General features: G+C 34.6%; 1 protein-coding gene and 1 non-coding gene across 3 annotated transcripts in view; one reads left to right on the top strand and one right to left on the bottom strand.

Annotated features, from left to right (window-relative positions):
• Nucleotides 1-15,385, bottom strand: part of CLINT1 (clathrin interactor 1) — a 62,494-nt gene that overhangs the window by 12,151 nt on the left and 34,958 nt on the right. For both annotated transcript variants that reach the window (XM_002912504.4, XM_011219301.3), the window contains exons 4-8: nt 13,629-13,737; nt 12,520-12,684; nt 9,309-9,486; nt 5,629-5,875; nt 3,564-3,633 (exon numbers count right to left, since the gene is read on the bottom strand). In XM_002912504.4, the coding sequence (XP_002912550.2) occupies nt 3,564-3,633; nt 5,629-5,875; nt 9,309-9,486; nt 12,520-12,684; nt 13,629-13,737 (769 nt within the window). The remainder of the gene's footprint in view (nt 1-3,563; nt 3,634-5,628; nt 5,876-9,308; nt 9,487-12,519; nt 12,685-13,628; nt 13,738-15,385) is intronic.
• LOC117801628 lies at nt 8,766-8,869 on the top strand. Its single transcript, XR_004624389.1, has one exon. It is a non-coding gene; the product is annotated as a U6 spliceosomal RNA (small nuclear RNA).

The raw sequence follows: 15,385 nt of genomic DNA, 5'->3' as shown, positions 1-15,385 counted from the left end.
CATGGTGAATATATATATATATATATATATATATATATATATATATATATAAAGTTAATATATAAAACACTAAGGATGAATAGCCCCACTAAAGGAAATGGACAAAGGAACATGAAAAGACAAGTTATAACTGGCCAATAAGCACATGAAAAGTATTCAAACTCAGGCATCAAACGAATGCAAAATAAAATGAAATACTATTTCCTCCTTGCCAAACTGGATGGTTTTGAAAGATGCTACTCCACTACCGTAATAGAGAAAAATTTGGAAAACAAAACAAAACAAAACCTAACACCCGAAAAATAAGAGCTTGTCTGGTTAAATAAATTACAGCATACCCATACATTGTTAAGATATAAAGCAATTACAAGTCCATAAAAGAATACCAATGATCATAGGGAAATGGTCACGAGAACAGAAAAATAAAAGCTTTATAAAAAAAAAAAGAGTATTCACCCAAATTATTATGCATCCAAGTCACGGTGAATCACTTGTTTTCCGTCAAATTTCTAAAATGAGCATGCACTTTTAATTAGTGAAGAGAATATGTTAAAAAAATTATTTTTAGTAAACTTGGCTTAAACTAGAGCCAACCCCATGGCAATTGTAACATACAAGTCAGTGTACTGAATATGGAACAACATGGTTCATATTCATGCAAATATCCTTAACTAATTTTTGTGATTACTGGGTACAAGGCAATAGGTTCAAACAGAAATGTAATCAACATTTTGGATTTGACATACCTTAATCTTTACAACAATTTTTAAACTAAGAAAAAAAAAAGAATCCAAAACATATTGCAAGTCATATAATGGCCCTCTATTTGTACTGACAATGGTGTATTTTCTCTTCAACCTCATTTATTGTACTAGAGGTAACTTACGGAATAGTATGACAATCAAGACCTAAATTCCTTAATTAAAAAAGGGACAAAGGAGACAATGAGGACTTTTATAAAGATGAGATACAGTAAAAAATGAAGTGGGATGTTTTTGGCATTCTAGTTTTAACTGGCTGATTTTCTAAATACTGTAAAGTTAATTCATTTTTTAAAATGTTTACTTAGAAATATACTATATGGAAAAGCCACCACAATATCCTTATAGATTTTATTACAATAATATTTTTTTTATTATATTATGTTAGTCACCATACAGAGTATAGATTTTTAAAAAGAACATCATCGTGGTGATGGGATCCTTGGTGAATGGGTTTCACATGCACATTTTAAAACTTGGTAGATATTCTCCAATGATTTTACCATACATACTTTTGAAGATGTTAACAAAAAGGATGTAGCAACATATAAAAAAAAAAAAAAGAAAATATGAGCATATTCTCAGAGGACGTATTTATCTGGTGAGAGGTACAGATGCTGCCGTATCTGCTTAGGTTTACAGTTCATGCCGGTATTACTTGCATGACGGTAATATTGTAAGCACAGGCACATGTGGTAAATGACGCCCAATGGCATACCAAACAGTAATGCTTAATACGGTAGATTCTTAGACGTTTTCATGTGTAGGTGCTAAAGATTTAATATCCAATATCTTTGTCCACTGCTGAAGTCAATTTGAAATCTATTACTGAAGTATTTAAATAGGGATTTGGGGTAAGAAAATTTATGTACTGATTGGAGGGGGTTCTACACAAACTGGGTAAGCATACTGTTTCAAACAGAAGATAACTTTAAAAAATAATTCTGATGTAGACCCATATTCAGCTGTTTTTAGAGAAAATTAAGAAACTTCCCAGATTTCATTCAGACTTTTCTCATTTGCTGTATTAATATTAATTGCTACTTCTATTTAATTAGTCAATCTACTGTTTGCACTGGAGAAGAAAAAGCAGTCAATGGTTTCTTGCCAAACAAAGGAAGCATGTTGGTATTTAATAATTCTCTCTGTTCAAAGAAATCTTGGTATCACCGAGGAAAAAAGTTACATCACTCATCTGACCTTCCTAGTTAATTCTTCTCTGATTGCTCCATTAAAACTTTCTACAGAGGCATGAAAGGGGCTCCTTAATATTTCATGCCAGGAAGTCCAAAATAGTTGATATTCTGGGACACTATGTCTGTATCATATGACTACACACTAACAGCTAATACTACAGTTAGATTATTTCTTTTAAAGATTTATTTGACACAGGGAGAAAGAGCACAACCAGAGGGAGCAGGATGCAGAAGGACAGGGAGAAGCAGGGAGATGCGGGGCTTGACGCCCAGGACCCTGAGAGCATGACCTGAGGAGCTGAAGGCGGATGCTTAACCAACTGAGCCACCCAGACGCCCCCACAGTTAAGATTTTAAACATATAAAAAGACACCACATAAACTGTTAGACAACTGACATAGTTGTTTGTAACTTTGGGCATGACAGTTCAATGGAGTTTATAGAATAATTTTAGGAACAGTTAAGAGTTATAGAAAAAAGGGAACAGGAACTAAAGAAGCTCAGAAACTTGGTTGGAACCAGATGCCCCATGAAGTTCAATCCCAGTCCAGGAATTTTAGGATAGTGGGCAAGGAGGAGGAGAAAATAACAGAAGACTTTCTATTAATTACATGTACTAAACTATCAATGAAAAGTAAATTCCATCACAGACTTCTATTTAAGCACTAATGTAAATTTTAAAACAATTCACTTTTGAAAAATCACTACAAACATGGAGAACAACAGATTTACTTTGCACATTACTTATACACCAATCTTGCCATCTACATTTTAATGCGAAATAAACTTTAAACAGGTTGGGAAAGATCATCTTAAACAGAAGTTGTATTTCTTAAGCTGTTGTAGCACAGGACTTTATTAGAACTCCATAATCATCAAATGAAACCCAAAATGCCAATTTTGTTTAAAACAATATATAGGGACTTATTCAAATCAAATCTGGCTTGTTCTGAAAATCTAACTGAAGAAATCATTAATCCTATCTCTAAGAAAATCTTGGTAAAGAGACTACTGTTTTGCTATGGCTTCCTTAAAATATGTCAGGTAGGTGGTTACTTACTTTCATAGGATGCCCCTTTCCTCCAAAGCTCTCAGCATGTTTATAACTGGTAACTATTTGTGACTCTTTGATTAATGATTACTTCTTCCACCCGACCTTCCCAGGAGGGCAAGAACTTTGTTTCACTAAGCATTATATCGCAAGCACGCAGACCAGTGTCTGGGCCAATAAATACTTGACTAGTTGAGTAAAAAGTTTAAATGAACTCTACTACAGCTGATGCTGAGAGACAGAATTAAGATTTAAGGAAAGACAGTAAAATGGGCAAGCAGTACATTTTGCTTATAGAGAAAGCAAAGGACCCCGTTCAGCACTAAGAAATTAAAGAGACAGAGAGATATTTCTGAATCATTGGTCAAATATTTAAACACTCCTCTTTACGTTAGGGAATTAATTTTTCCCAAATAATACTCGAGGCTAATTTTGCATTAAAAATAAATGCAATGCAAAAAAAATTATTTTTCATTCTATCCTTTATTTGGCATTTTGAAAAATTACTCTGAAGTCAAGGTTACTAAAAAGAAAAAAGCCAATGTGAAAGCTTACCTGTCGATTGGCTAGTGCCATCAAACAGATCAACAAGGTCACCAGATGACTTGCTGCTAGGCACTGAAGTCTGAAAACACACACAGAACTTAATATGCTTAGAAAACAAATTTCTACTATTTTTCCTAAACCTGCTCTAGTCATCTCTGATTCTCAACTTAAACAAAAATACTGTAACATCTTAATAAGGGTACATTTAGTTTTCTGAAAAAAGAGAAGTGAGCTTGAAGTCTTACAGAGATAGTTATTTTTAAGTAATTCTATTCCTAGCACTGTAAAATCCCTAACATCATCTACACTGCTTTCCCTAACTCATTTCTTTTCCTATTGCATTTCACTCTGGAAAACCTATCTTCCAGATCCCACTCAAATCTTAATGCTATATATCAGAAGCATTTGAGAAGCACTAAAAAATACTTATGCCCCAGCCCATCACAACATGTTGAGTCACAACTGCCCAGGGTGGGATCTTGGCCTAAGTCTGACAAAGCTCCCTTGAGAATTCACTCGAGAATCCCATAAGAAGGTCTGCGATCCACTGGATTAGAGACCAACATCCTATCCAGCTCTAAAATTCTACGATTTTATGATTCTAGGATTCTTTGATTACTATCTGTATACCACACAAGTCACTCTATGTTGTTTGATTTACCTTCACATCTAATTGCTTCACATTTAGTTCCCAAACTAAAATGTGGGGCTGGAGTTTATGATTTTTTCTCTTCCCTATGGTCCTAAGTACCTTGATGCAAATGTCCTGTATGTTCAATACACATACGATAAATTAGAACAGAATTGCTAGACAACAGGGAAACACTGTAAGTTCCTAGGCATGTTAATTTGAGCCTTGAAGATTAAAATACTATATGCTGGTTCAAAAAGGCCTTGAGATTGAAAGAGATCCAAGCAGTTGAGTAACCTTCCAAAAACTCTAGCCTCTAGACTTTATTTTTGTAGTTAAAAAAAATAAATCACAAAGCTTACACTATAAATGTGAAATCTTTATGGCAGAATGACATATATTTAGGCTATATTACAAACTGATATTTAAAATCTCTTAAGATACAAATATTTTATTGTTAAGTTATACAGTTTGGATGATTTTCCTTGTGCAACCGTACATGAAATGTCCCTATAACAGCCATATGTATTCAGGTTTTAATTATGACTATCTACCAGATCCAGAACAGCCGTCAGTAAGCTAACTGTATCTATAGCAGGGGAAATCTAAGACCACAAAGAACTAACAGAGCCATTTCCCCTCTTTAACTACAACTAGAGTTGATTTTAATTGAGGTTTTCATTAAAACTAAAAAGATAGGTGCAATTATACACAGAAGATACTTGGTAAAACTTGACAGAGAACTTGTTCTTGCCACTAAGTACGACTAGCTTTATTTTTAGAGTTAACTACAACCTGCAGGATACATTAAAAAAATGTTTTCCCTAGCCTTTTGCTACTTCTCATGCAAAGACACATGCTGGGTAAACACTGGCGGGGGGGAGACTGACAAAATACTAGCTTGTGGCCAGGTACCTAGTAGGTGGATTTCATTTCCATGGGTGAATGAAAAACAAATGAAGAAGGCAGAAGAAGGCAGTGCTACTGATCAGTAGTGACCACAAAGCAAATGATCCTCCCTTCACAGGCAACATCTCTATATAAAAATGAGACCATGTCCCCTATGTATCTAGTTGGTCCTCTTTTGTCATTTCTTACTTCTAAATACTCCTCTGTTTTCCTTAGTGAATCTCACTGTGTTTGGCAACCAGTGATGGTGTCTAGAAGGAAACAAATGCACTATACTCTGATTCGCCACCCTTCCCAAACGAACCCAAAGTGTCATTTCTACTTTCATAGAAAGTGCATACATGATCATACAGCAACTGGACAGGTTTCTTCCCCCAAAGAGATTTCTGATTATTAATGACTCTGAGTAACACAAGCCAGATGATCTATAATTAATATGATTGCCTAGGAATGCCCAACCCTATTAATGCAGTAATTCTAGAAGTAATCTATAAGAATAAAACTGTGTAGTGTGCAAACTCATGCCTTTCTCACCTTAAGTGAAGACTGAGGTGTATGAGTTGAAGCATTCTGATCTGGACTTGCTTTGTCCCCTGTGTAATGTGCCGCTGCTCCAAGATCAATGGTTTTGGAAGGATTCGCTGTGCGCTTGTGTCTGGTTGTGGTGGTCTCTGTGGCCTGTGTGATATGGATATGCTTTGTCGTCACAGTCTCCTCTTCATCTTTGAATTCACCTTTGGGAGATCTGCCTCTTCTTGCTTTCTTTTCCTCATCACTGTCGCTAAAAGATATTAAAAATGAAGCAAAATAATAAGACTAGGGATTATTTTTAAATGGAGTCCTCAGTGATTTGAGCTAAAGAATTTCAAATGCAGTAACTCCAAAATTCCATACTCTATTTGACAGGGATCAACAGAATGTTATCTAAGCTATCTGAATAATGATATGTATGTGATGGGGAGGGGAAATGGGAACCCGCTCAATTCCCTAGGTAAGTCTAAAACACCGCTACAAAAACATATTTACATAAATGTGTACAAATAAAAAAAGTCTGAAGTAATTCAAGTGTTTATGTATTACAGATCTGAAGTTTAATTAAAAAATAAAATGGCAGTATTATATCAGAATCAACTGATGAGATCCTGTGAACTCGAACATCTGCATTTGATGACCGTTTTCTTGAAATGGATTGTGTGCAAACTATAGTCCATTTAACAATTCTGTCACTGACTCATAATACTCATACAAATACATAATAAAATATTACAATTTCAGTGGACAAATTTTCAACGCTATCCTAACTAAATTCGAATGATTAAACGCTCACCTGTAAATGCAGAAAAACAGGAAGTATTGCACTTTACAACAACAGGGCGCTATTTTACTATAGTATAAGGAGATCAAACTTTTACCTTACTATGAAAATTGCTTTACAGGAAACAAGTATATTTAAAATGTTTCAAAATAATTCCTTTTTAGGCATACTCAAAACAATTTTTTCCCTTTTTTAATAGGGCAAAAGGAAAACATACATAATAATTTAAAAAACCAGGTTTTTCATATGCCACGAATTTAAAACGTCAGCACTAATTTGTTCTTCAGTAATAAAGCATTGAGAGGTTTTTTTCCTGGTGCAAGCAGGACAAAGAGAAATTACCTGAAATATGTTCCACTACCTACATTACTTAATTTGAATAGTTTAATTTATAAATATTCTAAAATAAAACACTTAAAATTCTCCTTAAAACCATACTAATTTACCCCAGACAAATCTAAAGCAATTTCTACTTAGATATAGATCAATCTGGAACCTCTATAAATTAAGGATCAAGAGCTTCTCACATAGAGCAAAGGGTTAAATGTAATTTTATCTACAAACATTTTAGGGAATCTACAGGCTCCGATTAAGTGTTCAAAAGCCCCATCTCCTACCAATTTCTCAGCAACAGATGACCTAAAGATTCCCACCATCAGCCCTATAAGTAAAACTAAAATTTCTTACCTTTCTGATGTCCAATTTTATTTCAGTGCAAGATAATTTCTTTATATGTTGAGAATATAAAACTGACTAGCACACAACGAAATGGAAGCTTCATATCTGATCAATGTTCAAGAATTCCTGACTCTAATAATGGACTAATAATAAGTCTGACATTTTGGTAACATGCCAGAGGTCACATGCAACTTTGTCTAAAAGTCTACTCTTTTTTTCACAAATACTCAAAGAGGTAAAGTCGTGCCCGGTGTGCTCTTCAGATACTATGATGAATAATGCACACTCTATTTTTACTCTTTTAAACCTGAATATATAAAAAATTTGGGAACTCTAGCAGAACCTGTCATAGAGGTAATATTTGAAAAAAAAATCAAGGGAGAAACAGAAAAAAAAAAAAAAAGACAAAGCAAGGAAAGAAAAATTAAGGGTGGCAGGGCAAAGTGACAAACAAGAATGTACATAGATCTCTAATCAGCCTACCTACCTGAGCTCCACATCTTTTCAGGAAATGGCAACAGATTATGTGGCCACTGTGTTTTCTAAACCAAACTAAAAACGTAAACACGGGCCATGAGAACAGTAATGAGAGAAAAAATAGAATATTCACAGAATATTTGAGTAGGCACAGTTTCCCAAGTTTAGTGCTTATTATAATGTACATACTCTTCAGTATAAAAGAGCTAAAAATGTAGTTGTAAAATAGATATATTTAAAGTATGGAAAGTAAATTCTGGCTCTTCAAAGATTATATTCCAGAAAGAGTCTTGAAAAAGACAAGCATTTTAGAAATTTAATAAATACAGAAACATACCAAAGACACTAAAGTATTTTAAAATTGTTTCAAAATTATATTTCTATTTTTACTTCTTTTTAGTGACCCCTAAATCTGAACTATTAAGATTTTTTTAGGGGAAAAAAAAAAAAGAGAGAGATGGTACTTATTACAAGAACTCACTTGAAGGAACAGCTCCATCACTGTTACCTTAGGAAAGTTCCACACAGCCTGAGTAGGCATCAGGTTTTACTTCTAAAAAATAAGGGTAAAATCCTTGATCTAGCCTATCTAATAGAAATACTCTGAGGCACAAATGACAAAGAACTTGTAAAAACTGCCTTGCAAATGAAGGGCTACGTACGTATATATATATATTGTCCTTTTAACTTTTATATAGTTTATAGCTATACTGATAGGTAAGAACAAAAAGTGAATGCTGAAAAGTTAAAGTATTGTTCTACATATAACAAAATACAAATGCCCTAACATCAGAAAATATAGTTTATGAAAATATAGATCTACGCTTGAAAACATTTTAGATTAAAAATTCATTTGGGTGTTTTTTTCCTGCAACACTGCCATGAAATCATAATAAAATGTCACAGAAAGAATTAAATTTCAAACCCTTTAACTTTTGTTTAAACTTATTTAATTAAGTTTGTTATTAATAAACTTCATTATCCCTCAGCAATAACTTAGATGGCTGGGTGATCTGATGCCCAAATACAAAATGAGCTATGAAAGTTCTTACTGGAAAAATTTTTTTCAATAAATAGCCTGAATAAAAACATATAGAAAATGTGATCAACTTTAGAAATAAATGGACACAGACAACACGGAAAGTGTATCAATACTAATTACAAGTAATGTTTGACCGAGCATCTTAAAAACAGCTGCAGAGTGCTCACATCAGCAACAAATGCACTAAAACTGGAACAATACAGAGATGAGCATGGCCCCTGTACAGGGATGACATGCAAATTCATGAATCATTCCACATTTTTACATAGTGCATTTTTAGAGCAGTGCAACTATCCTGTATGGTTCTATAATGGTGGATATTAGGCATTTCTCAATTGCACAACAAAGTGAACCCTAATGCAAACAACAGATTTTAGTTAAGAACAGTATATCAATATTGGCTTTCAATTGTTAATAAATGTACCACACTAACACAAGATGTTAGTAACAGGAGAAATTGTGTGTGTGTGTGTGCACGTGCGTGCGTGCACGTGCGTGCGTGCATGCACACGACCATGTGCAAGATGGGGGGTTAACATGGCAACTCTGTCACTTTATGTACAATTTTTCTGTGAATCTAAAACTGCTCTAAAAAAGAAAATCTATTAAGAAAAAAGAAAAGCTAAACTTCAGATAAACAAAAACCCAGCTGCAAAAATTTGGCACCCTTTTCAAGAGACCCAGGAAACAAAGTGTTAATACCTGCATCTTTCTGGAGAGTCTTCTCTATCTTTCCTCCGGAACTTGCTGATGGTGTCATCAATTGTGCTTCCAATTTTATCACTCAGTTCACCTAATTTATCACTGAATGGAAAAGCACTCTTGTTTTTATCCCACTCTTCATCCCATTTTGATTTGGGTTCAGGATCATATCTTTCACCTATATAAAGCATTAAAAAGAAAAGCAACTCTAAGGACATTAAATTCAAAAGGTGTCTACAGTCCTTATTTCTGAAGCTTTTCCTCATAATAAAATAGTTTTCAAAGGAAAACAGAAAGCTCCCACAGTGCTGAATCAACACAATTACAGCAAGGCACAGCATGTAGTGCCAGTCATTAAGTGGCAGGAATGCAGATTCAAAAGCTTTTGTTTATGAAAACTTACACAACCTTAATGCACAGCACAGCATATCAGGAAGTTCTTAAAAGAGTAAAGGAAAACACAAAAACCAACACAGGCTATATAAGCCAAAGAGAAATGGAAATGTTTTGTTTTTACAAAAGTCACATAATGCATTATATTTCACGCCTGTCTCTTAATGGTTCTTCAATTATTAGAAAAGTATTGGACAGCAATAGTCTCTTAAAAAACAGCAACTATAGGAGACAGTACTCTGAATGCTACACATCCTGAAATGCTGTAAATATGCTGAAAATTACGGTCATTCTTTAAGTGTCAAACTAGAAAAATAACTCAATGGATTTCATGGCATGGGAAAGCATCTTTTAATTATTATAAAAAGAGAAAAATAGTCTAACCACCCAAAACTACACAGACCAGAATCATGAAATATGCTCAAGCAGTTCAGAACAGTGATGATCTATTCAAACACCAAGTCTAAACATATGCTGGGATGGCAAAACCTAGGGAGACTCTGTGGGAATTTGAGAATGAAAAGAATAGATCATGGCAGTAAACAAAAACCCCAAAATGTCAAAATTTGTTTTAGACCTTGACCTTGGCGGCCTAAAGGAGAGAGAAGGATTCTAAACACTAAACAAAACCGCTCCATTTCCACACCTAAAGTCAACCAAAAAGGCAAGAGTAGAAGGTACAGAGAAATCAGATGAGGTTAAAAAGAAGAAAACAATGAAAACTAAGGCAGGCTGGAGAGAAGAGGGAAAGTGCAATGAGAAATAACAAAATAATTGAAAGGTGGCTAAGCCTTTGTGTTGAACTTCTGTGAATGAGTTCTGGTGGCAAAAAAGCCCTTTGGAGACTAAATAAAACCATTTTGCAGATCTGCCTGCTAAAACTGCAAAGCCAAATTTTTTCTAAGAGGATTTTAAAATATGTCCACTAGATCTGAAAGTGACCACCAACTTAAAGAGAATATCACAAAATTTTAACCAGATGGTTTTACAAAAATGAGTGGTTTTCCAATAATGTCAACATACATTTCAATGAAAATGTGATAAACTAGACTTGGAAATAAGACAAACTTATAGGAAAAATGAAAGCAGATGAAAACAAAACTGATTAGTGTAATGGATATCCTACTAAATGAGTGTCAAAGATACTGGATTACTGGCAAGACACCATCTAGGGGCGCCTGGGTGGCACAGCAGTTAAGCGTCTGCCTTTGGCTCAGGGCGTGATTCCGGCGTTATGGGATCGAGCCCCACATCAGGCTCCTCCGCTATGAGCCTGCTTCTTCCTCTCCCACTCCCCCTGCTTGTGTTCCCTCTCTCGCTGGCTGTCTCTATCTCTGTCAAATAAATAAATAAAATCTTAAAAAAAAAAAAAAAGACACCATCTAAGGTCAAAATGAACAGACAAAATAGCTAAACTTGATTAGTTAAATCTTTGAACAATATATGCAACATCACAAATAATTTTAAAAGAATGTGGTGCAAAAACATAAAATGTTCAACTCTCTACTGCAGATGTTGTAATTAGTTCACTGTGATTGGGTCTGAGAACTTAATTTTATAAGTTTGTATGATTACATTATTGTGCTGGTTAAAATTACAAGCAAGTAGAATGAGGAAATGAATTGCCAATAGCAATTTCTCCTCAAAAACACACTAAATTGCACTAACTACTTTGAAAAAGCTAAAGAATAAAATACTACTTAGGCAAATAATCCAGAAACTTGTTACTCCCCTAAACAAATAAAAACTCCAAAACACATTTACATGATTTAAGAGAAATATTTTTGCCCAATTCAAGAATTGACTTTTTGTGATGCTTAGTCATAAAAGAAAGGAATTTTCCTGTTAAAAACATCCTTTAGCAATTAAGTACAGTATTTTTTCTTTGAGAGCAAGGAAGCAAAGAAGCAAAGGAGTGAAGATATTATTTTGTAGATGATCACAAGATAAGAAATAGAAAATTTTTACACAGTTCCAATGCAGGAGTTCTGAGATCCCAGTGTAATCTAAATATTAAAAAAATAAGATATGGGTGGGGGGAGCTGGGAAGTCCCAATCTGTGGCTAAGTATACATAGCACTAGCCTGTCTGTGTATACACAAAATGACCAGGGGATGGTCAGAGCTTACAGAAGACAGAATGAGTCCAAAGGGACATGCTGTAACAGAAAGTTCTTATTTTCTGTGCCTCTTCCTAGTACCTAGTGATCTATTTTGGGGAAACTATATTAGTACATTAAAAATAAACATGAGAGATCAATGTTCTAGCTGTTCTTAAATGTGTTAGGAACAAGAAAGTGATAGGCCTAGGTGAAAAATTGATGGCATTGTTAGTCACCTTTTTCTATGTCAAATTAAAGTATTGATTAATTAAGGGAAGACACTGAGGCAAAACTAACTTATAGGAAACTTACCTATTTTTGGCCCAAAACAGAGCTAATTTGTTTCAAATTAGGAAGATGAAGCTCTTCAAACTTTATATTTTTATGCTCCAAACAGTGAAGTAGAGAAATCCTTTTTTCTTTTTAAAAATGGTAATTCCAAGAGGGAAGGGTTTTATTCTGTGTGTCAATTTAAAGTTCATAGTCATTTAATTAACAACCAATGGTTAAAATCATATTCTTGAACCCGCAAAAGTAAAAAATAGAAGATTCCTAATATCCACGTAATAGAAGCCAAAATGAGTACTTCATATACTTTAATACTCTATTTTGGGGGCAAAAGGGGGGGAATTTTGGTCTTTCGTATCTCAGTGATTCTTAAAATATACCCAGAAAGCTAAATGAATGCTTAGGTGCCAGTTTGCCTTTGATACTCACTGTATCTGAATCCTCCAACACTATCTGAGGAAACCCCAACATATTTGTCTTTGTTCTTCTTTGCTTTCTTTCGCTCTTCACGAAGCCTGTCGTCATCCTGGGCAAATTCAACCAATTCTTTCACCTTCTGGCGAATATTTATACCTTGATCCTTGCCATGCTCATCTGTGAGGATGGTAAGGGAGAAACAAAACCTTAAGAATTCAATTAATAAGTATCAAACCCTTTAACACAAAAAACAGACATGAAAATTTCAACATAAGAAAACCAACTTCAATATTTAAAATTGACAAGAAGAGGCAAATAGTGCTACTGAATTTTGCCATTTTCTCATCGGCAAATTCTCAGTCTTGAGATGCAATTCTGGCTTCTAAGAGCATGTAAAGATGAATTAACAAGGACTACAGATATTGGTGGTACGCAAGGTCAATGAAAGATTACTAATGATGACCATATGAAAAAGACTTGTATCTATAAATGTTTTCTTTTCCTACAGTATTTTAACAATGACAACAAAAGACCCACTTTAACATTTTAATGACTAAAATATACTCAAATGCTTTGGTTTCCCCACTATAAGTTTGGAAATACTAATTACCAGAATTTAGTGCGGCTAAAAAACTGAATTTTTAAAGTGCTTTCAATTGGGGTACACTACAAAATGAAATGTGGTTTATTCTGTATCCTTGTTCACATTCAAAACACACTCTGGCCTTGCTGCCTTTGCACAGTAAATATTATTTGGTGGGAGGGAAAAAAAAACCCCAGCTTCAAACAGATGTGTATGTTTTGGAGCTCTAACCTTTTCTTCCCATATGATTAAAGCTATTCCTTTATGGACACCACAGGGGACCAGTCTCCAGTGCATATTTTAATATAAACCCGAACACTCATGTTGTGTTGGTTCTGTTGTTATTAGCCAGTCTTTTCTGCAAGTTCTTGTCTTCACTAATTAATACTCTAGGGCCCCACGTCTTGGATTCTGCACTCGTCACACAACCAGCAATAGTCACATTCTAATTAGAGTGGAGAAGCTTCTAAGCTGGTTCAGGTGACTGACAACTCCAACTACTGTTTTAATTTGCTTATAAGGTTTTTCTATTGCTCACCTACAAAGTGGTAATTTTCCAGGGATCGCAAATCATAAATGTGTTCTCTGGCACTTGTAACAACACGCTCTGATCCATTCCTTATGAGGTAAGCTAGAAGCAGCAATGACTGTAAAAATACAAAGCACCATATGATTTAACAAAATAAATTCCGGTAGAGCTTTGGTAAATGGTTAAAAAAATAATTCCAACATTAGCAAATAAATTAATCTTTGTGGGGGGAAGGGAGAGCCAGAGAGAGTTTCTTTACTGGACACTGGACTTTAAATACATGGTCTAAAACTTACATTATCAATTTGAAATTCCTCTTGTAACCACAGTAAATAATTACAAGCTGTCTACTGGACACCATGTGTCATAAGATTTAAAAAAATGCTCTCTGATGTTAAGAAATATCTGAATGTATGATACAAATGAACACTAAGCTTTTAGAAAGTGGCTCAATTTTTACATTTCATCTGGGCAGTACAGAACTGTGAGCTATTTGAAATATCAGTTTAACAAGAATAATTCACCAAATTATTTGGTAACTATATGATCCCACAGAATCTTCCCTGGATCAAATTAAAGTTGGAAGTTAATGATGTGACTTTTGTTTCAAAAACTGGCTGCCAACAAATAAGAGAAAAAAACATTCTTTGGGGTTTCTTTTTGGGGTGAGGAAAATACTCTGATATTAGGTAGTAGTGACTGCTGCACAACTTTGTGGATACGCTAAAAACCACTGAATTATGCATTCCGAACTTAACTTTGCTTGGAACAAACCTCACATATAGAAATATCAACTACTTCATCACAAAAATACAAACTGAGGGAATGACACTGAATGTTTTCAGAAACAAATAACATGAAAAACATGGAACTAAATAAAGCACTGCTCTTCAATCCTGAAAGCCAAAATATTGCTTTTAAAGTTTCAAATATAGGGGCGCCTGGGTGGCACAGCGGTTAAGCATCTGCCTTCGGCTCAGGGCGTGATCCCGGCGTTATGGGATCGAGCCCCACATCAGGCTCCTCTGCTATGAGCCTGCTTCTTCCTCTCCCACTCCCCCTGCTTGTGTTCCCTCTCTCGCTGGCTGTCTCTATCTCTGTCAAATAAATAAATAAAATCTTTAAAAAAAAAAAAAATAAAGTTTCAAATATAAATACTACATACCATTTTGAAAGCATAGAAAAACTTAATTCTGAGTATTAAGAAAATATTGTGGGTATGGAAAACAGATGACGATCTTTAGAATTCCACATCATATGATGAAATCAGAACTAAATGAAAGGAATCCGATAACAAGTACGTATTTGGAAATTTAAAATGTTAGAATTTTAATATTTTTAGAATTTCTAATTATATTTTAAACTAACATAATTCTGGTGCACAACACTGCGTTATTATTATAAATTAGGGGCGCCTGGGAGGCTCAGTTGTTAAGTGTCTGCCTTCAGCTCAGGTCATGATCCCAGGGTCCTGGGATTGAGCCCCACACTGGGCTCCCTGCTCGGCGGGAAGCCTGCTTCTCCCTCTCCCACTCCCCTTGCTTCTGTTTCCTCTCTCGCTGTGTCTCTGTCAAATAAATAAAATCTTTAAAAAAAAACCAAAACTATTATAAATTTGGCAAATTTTTATGCAGAGATGAGAAACCATCATCTCAATTGCTCATCCACTAAATATACATCCACTGTAGATTACTTTGATATGCACAAATATATTTCCAGAAGGAAAAATTTTAATAAAATGAAAATATTTATAGGTATTATTAATT

The sequence above is a fragment of the Ailuropoda melanoleuca genome, chromosome 3 (genome assembly GCF_002007445.2).
Source record: "Ailuropoda melanoleuca isolate Jingjing chromosome 3, ASM200744v2, whole genome shotgun sequence".
In the NCBI taxonomy this organism is placed as follows: Eukaryota; Metazoa; Chordata; class Mammalia; order Carnivora; family Ursidae; genus Ailuropoda; species Ailuropoda melanoleuca.
This window is presented reverse-complemented; position numbering and strand designations above follow the sequence as displayed.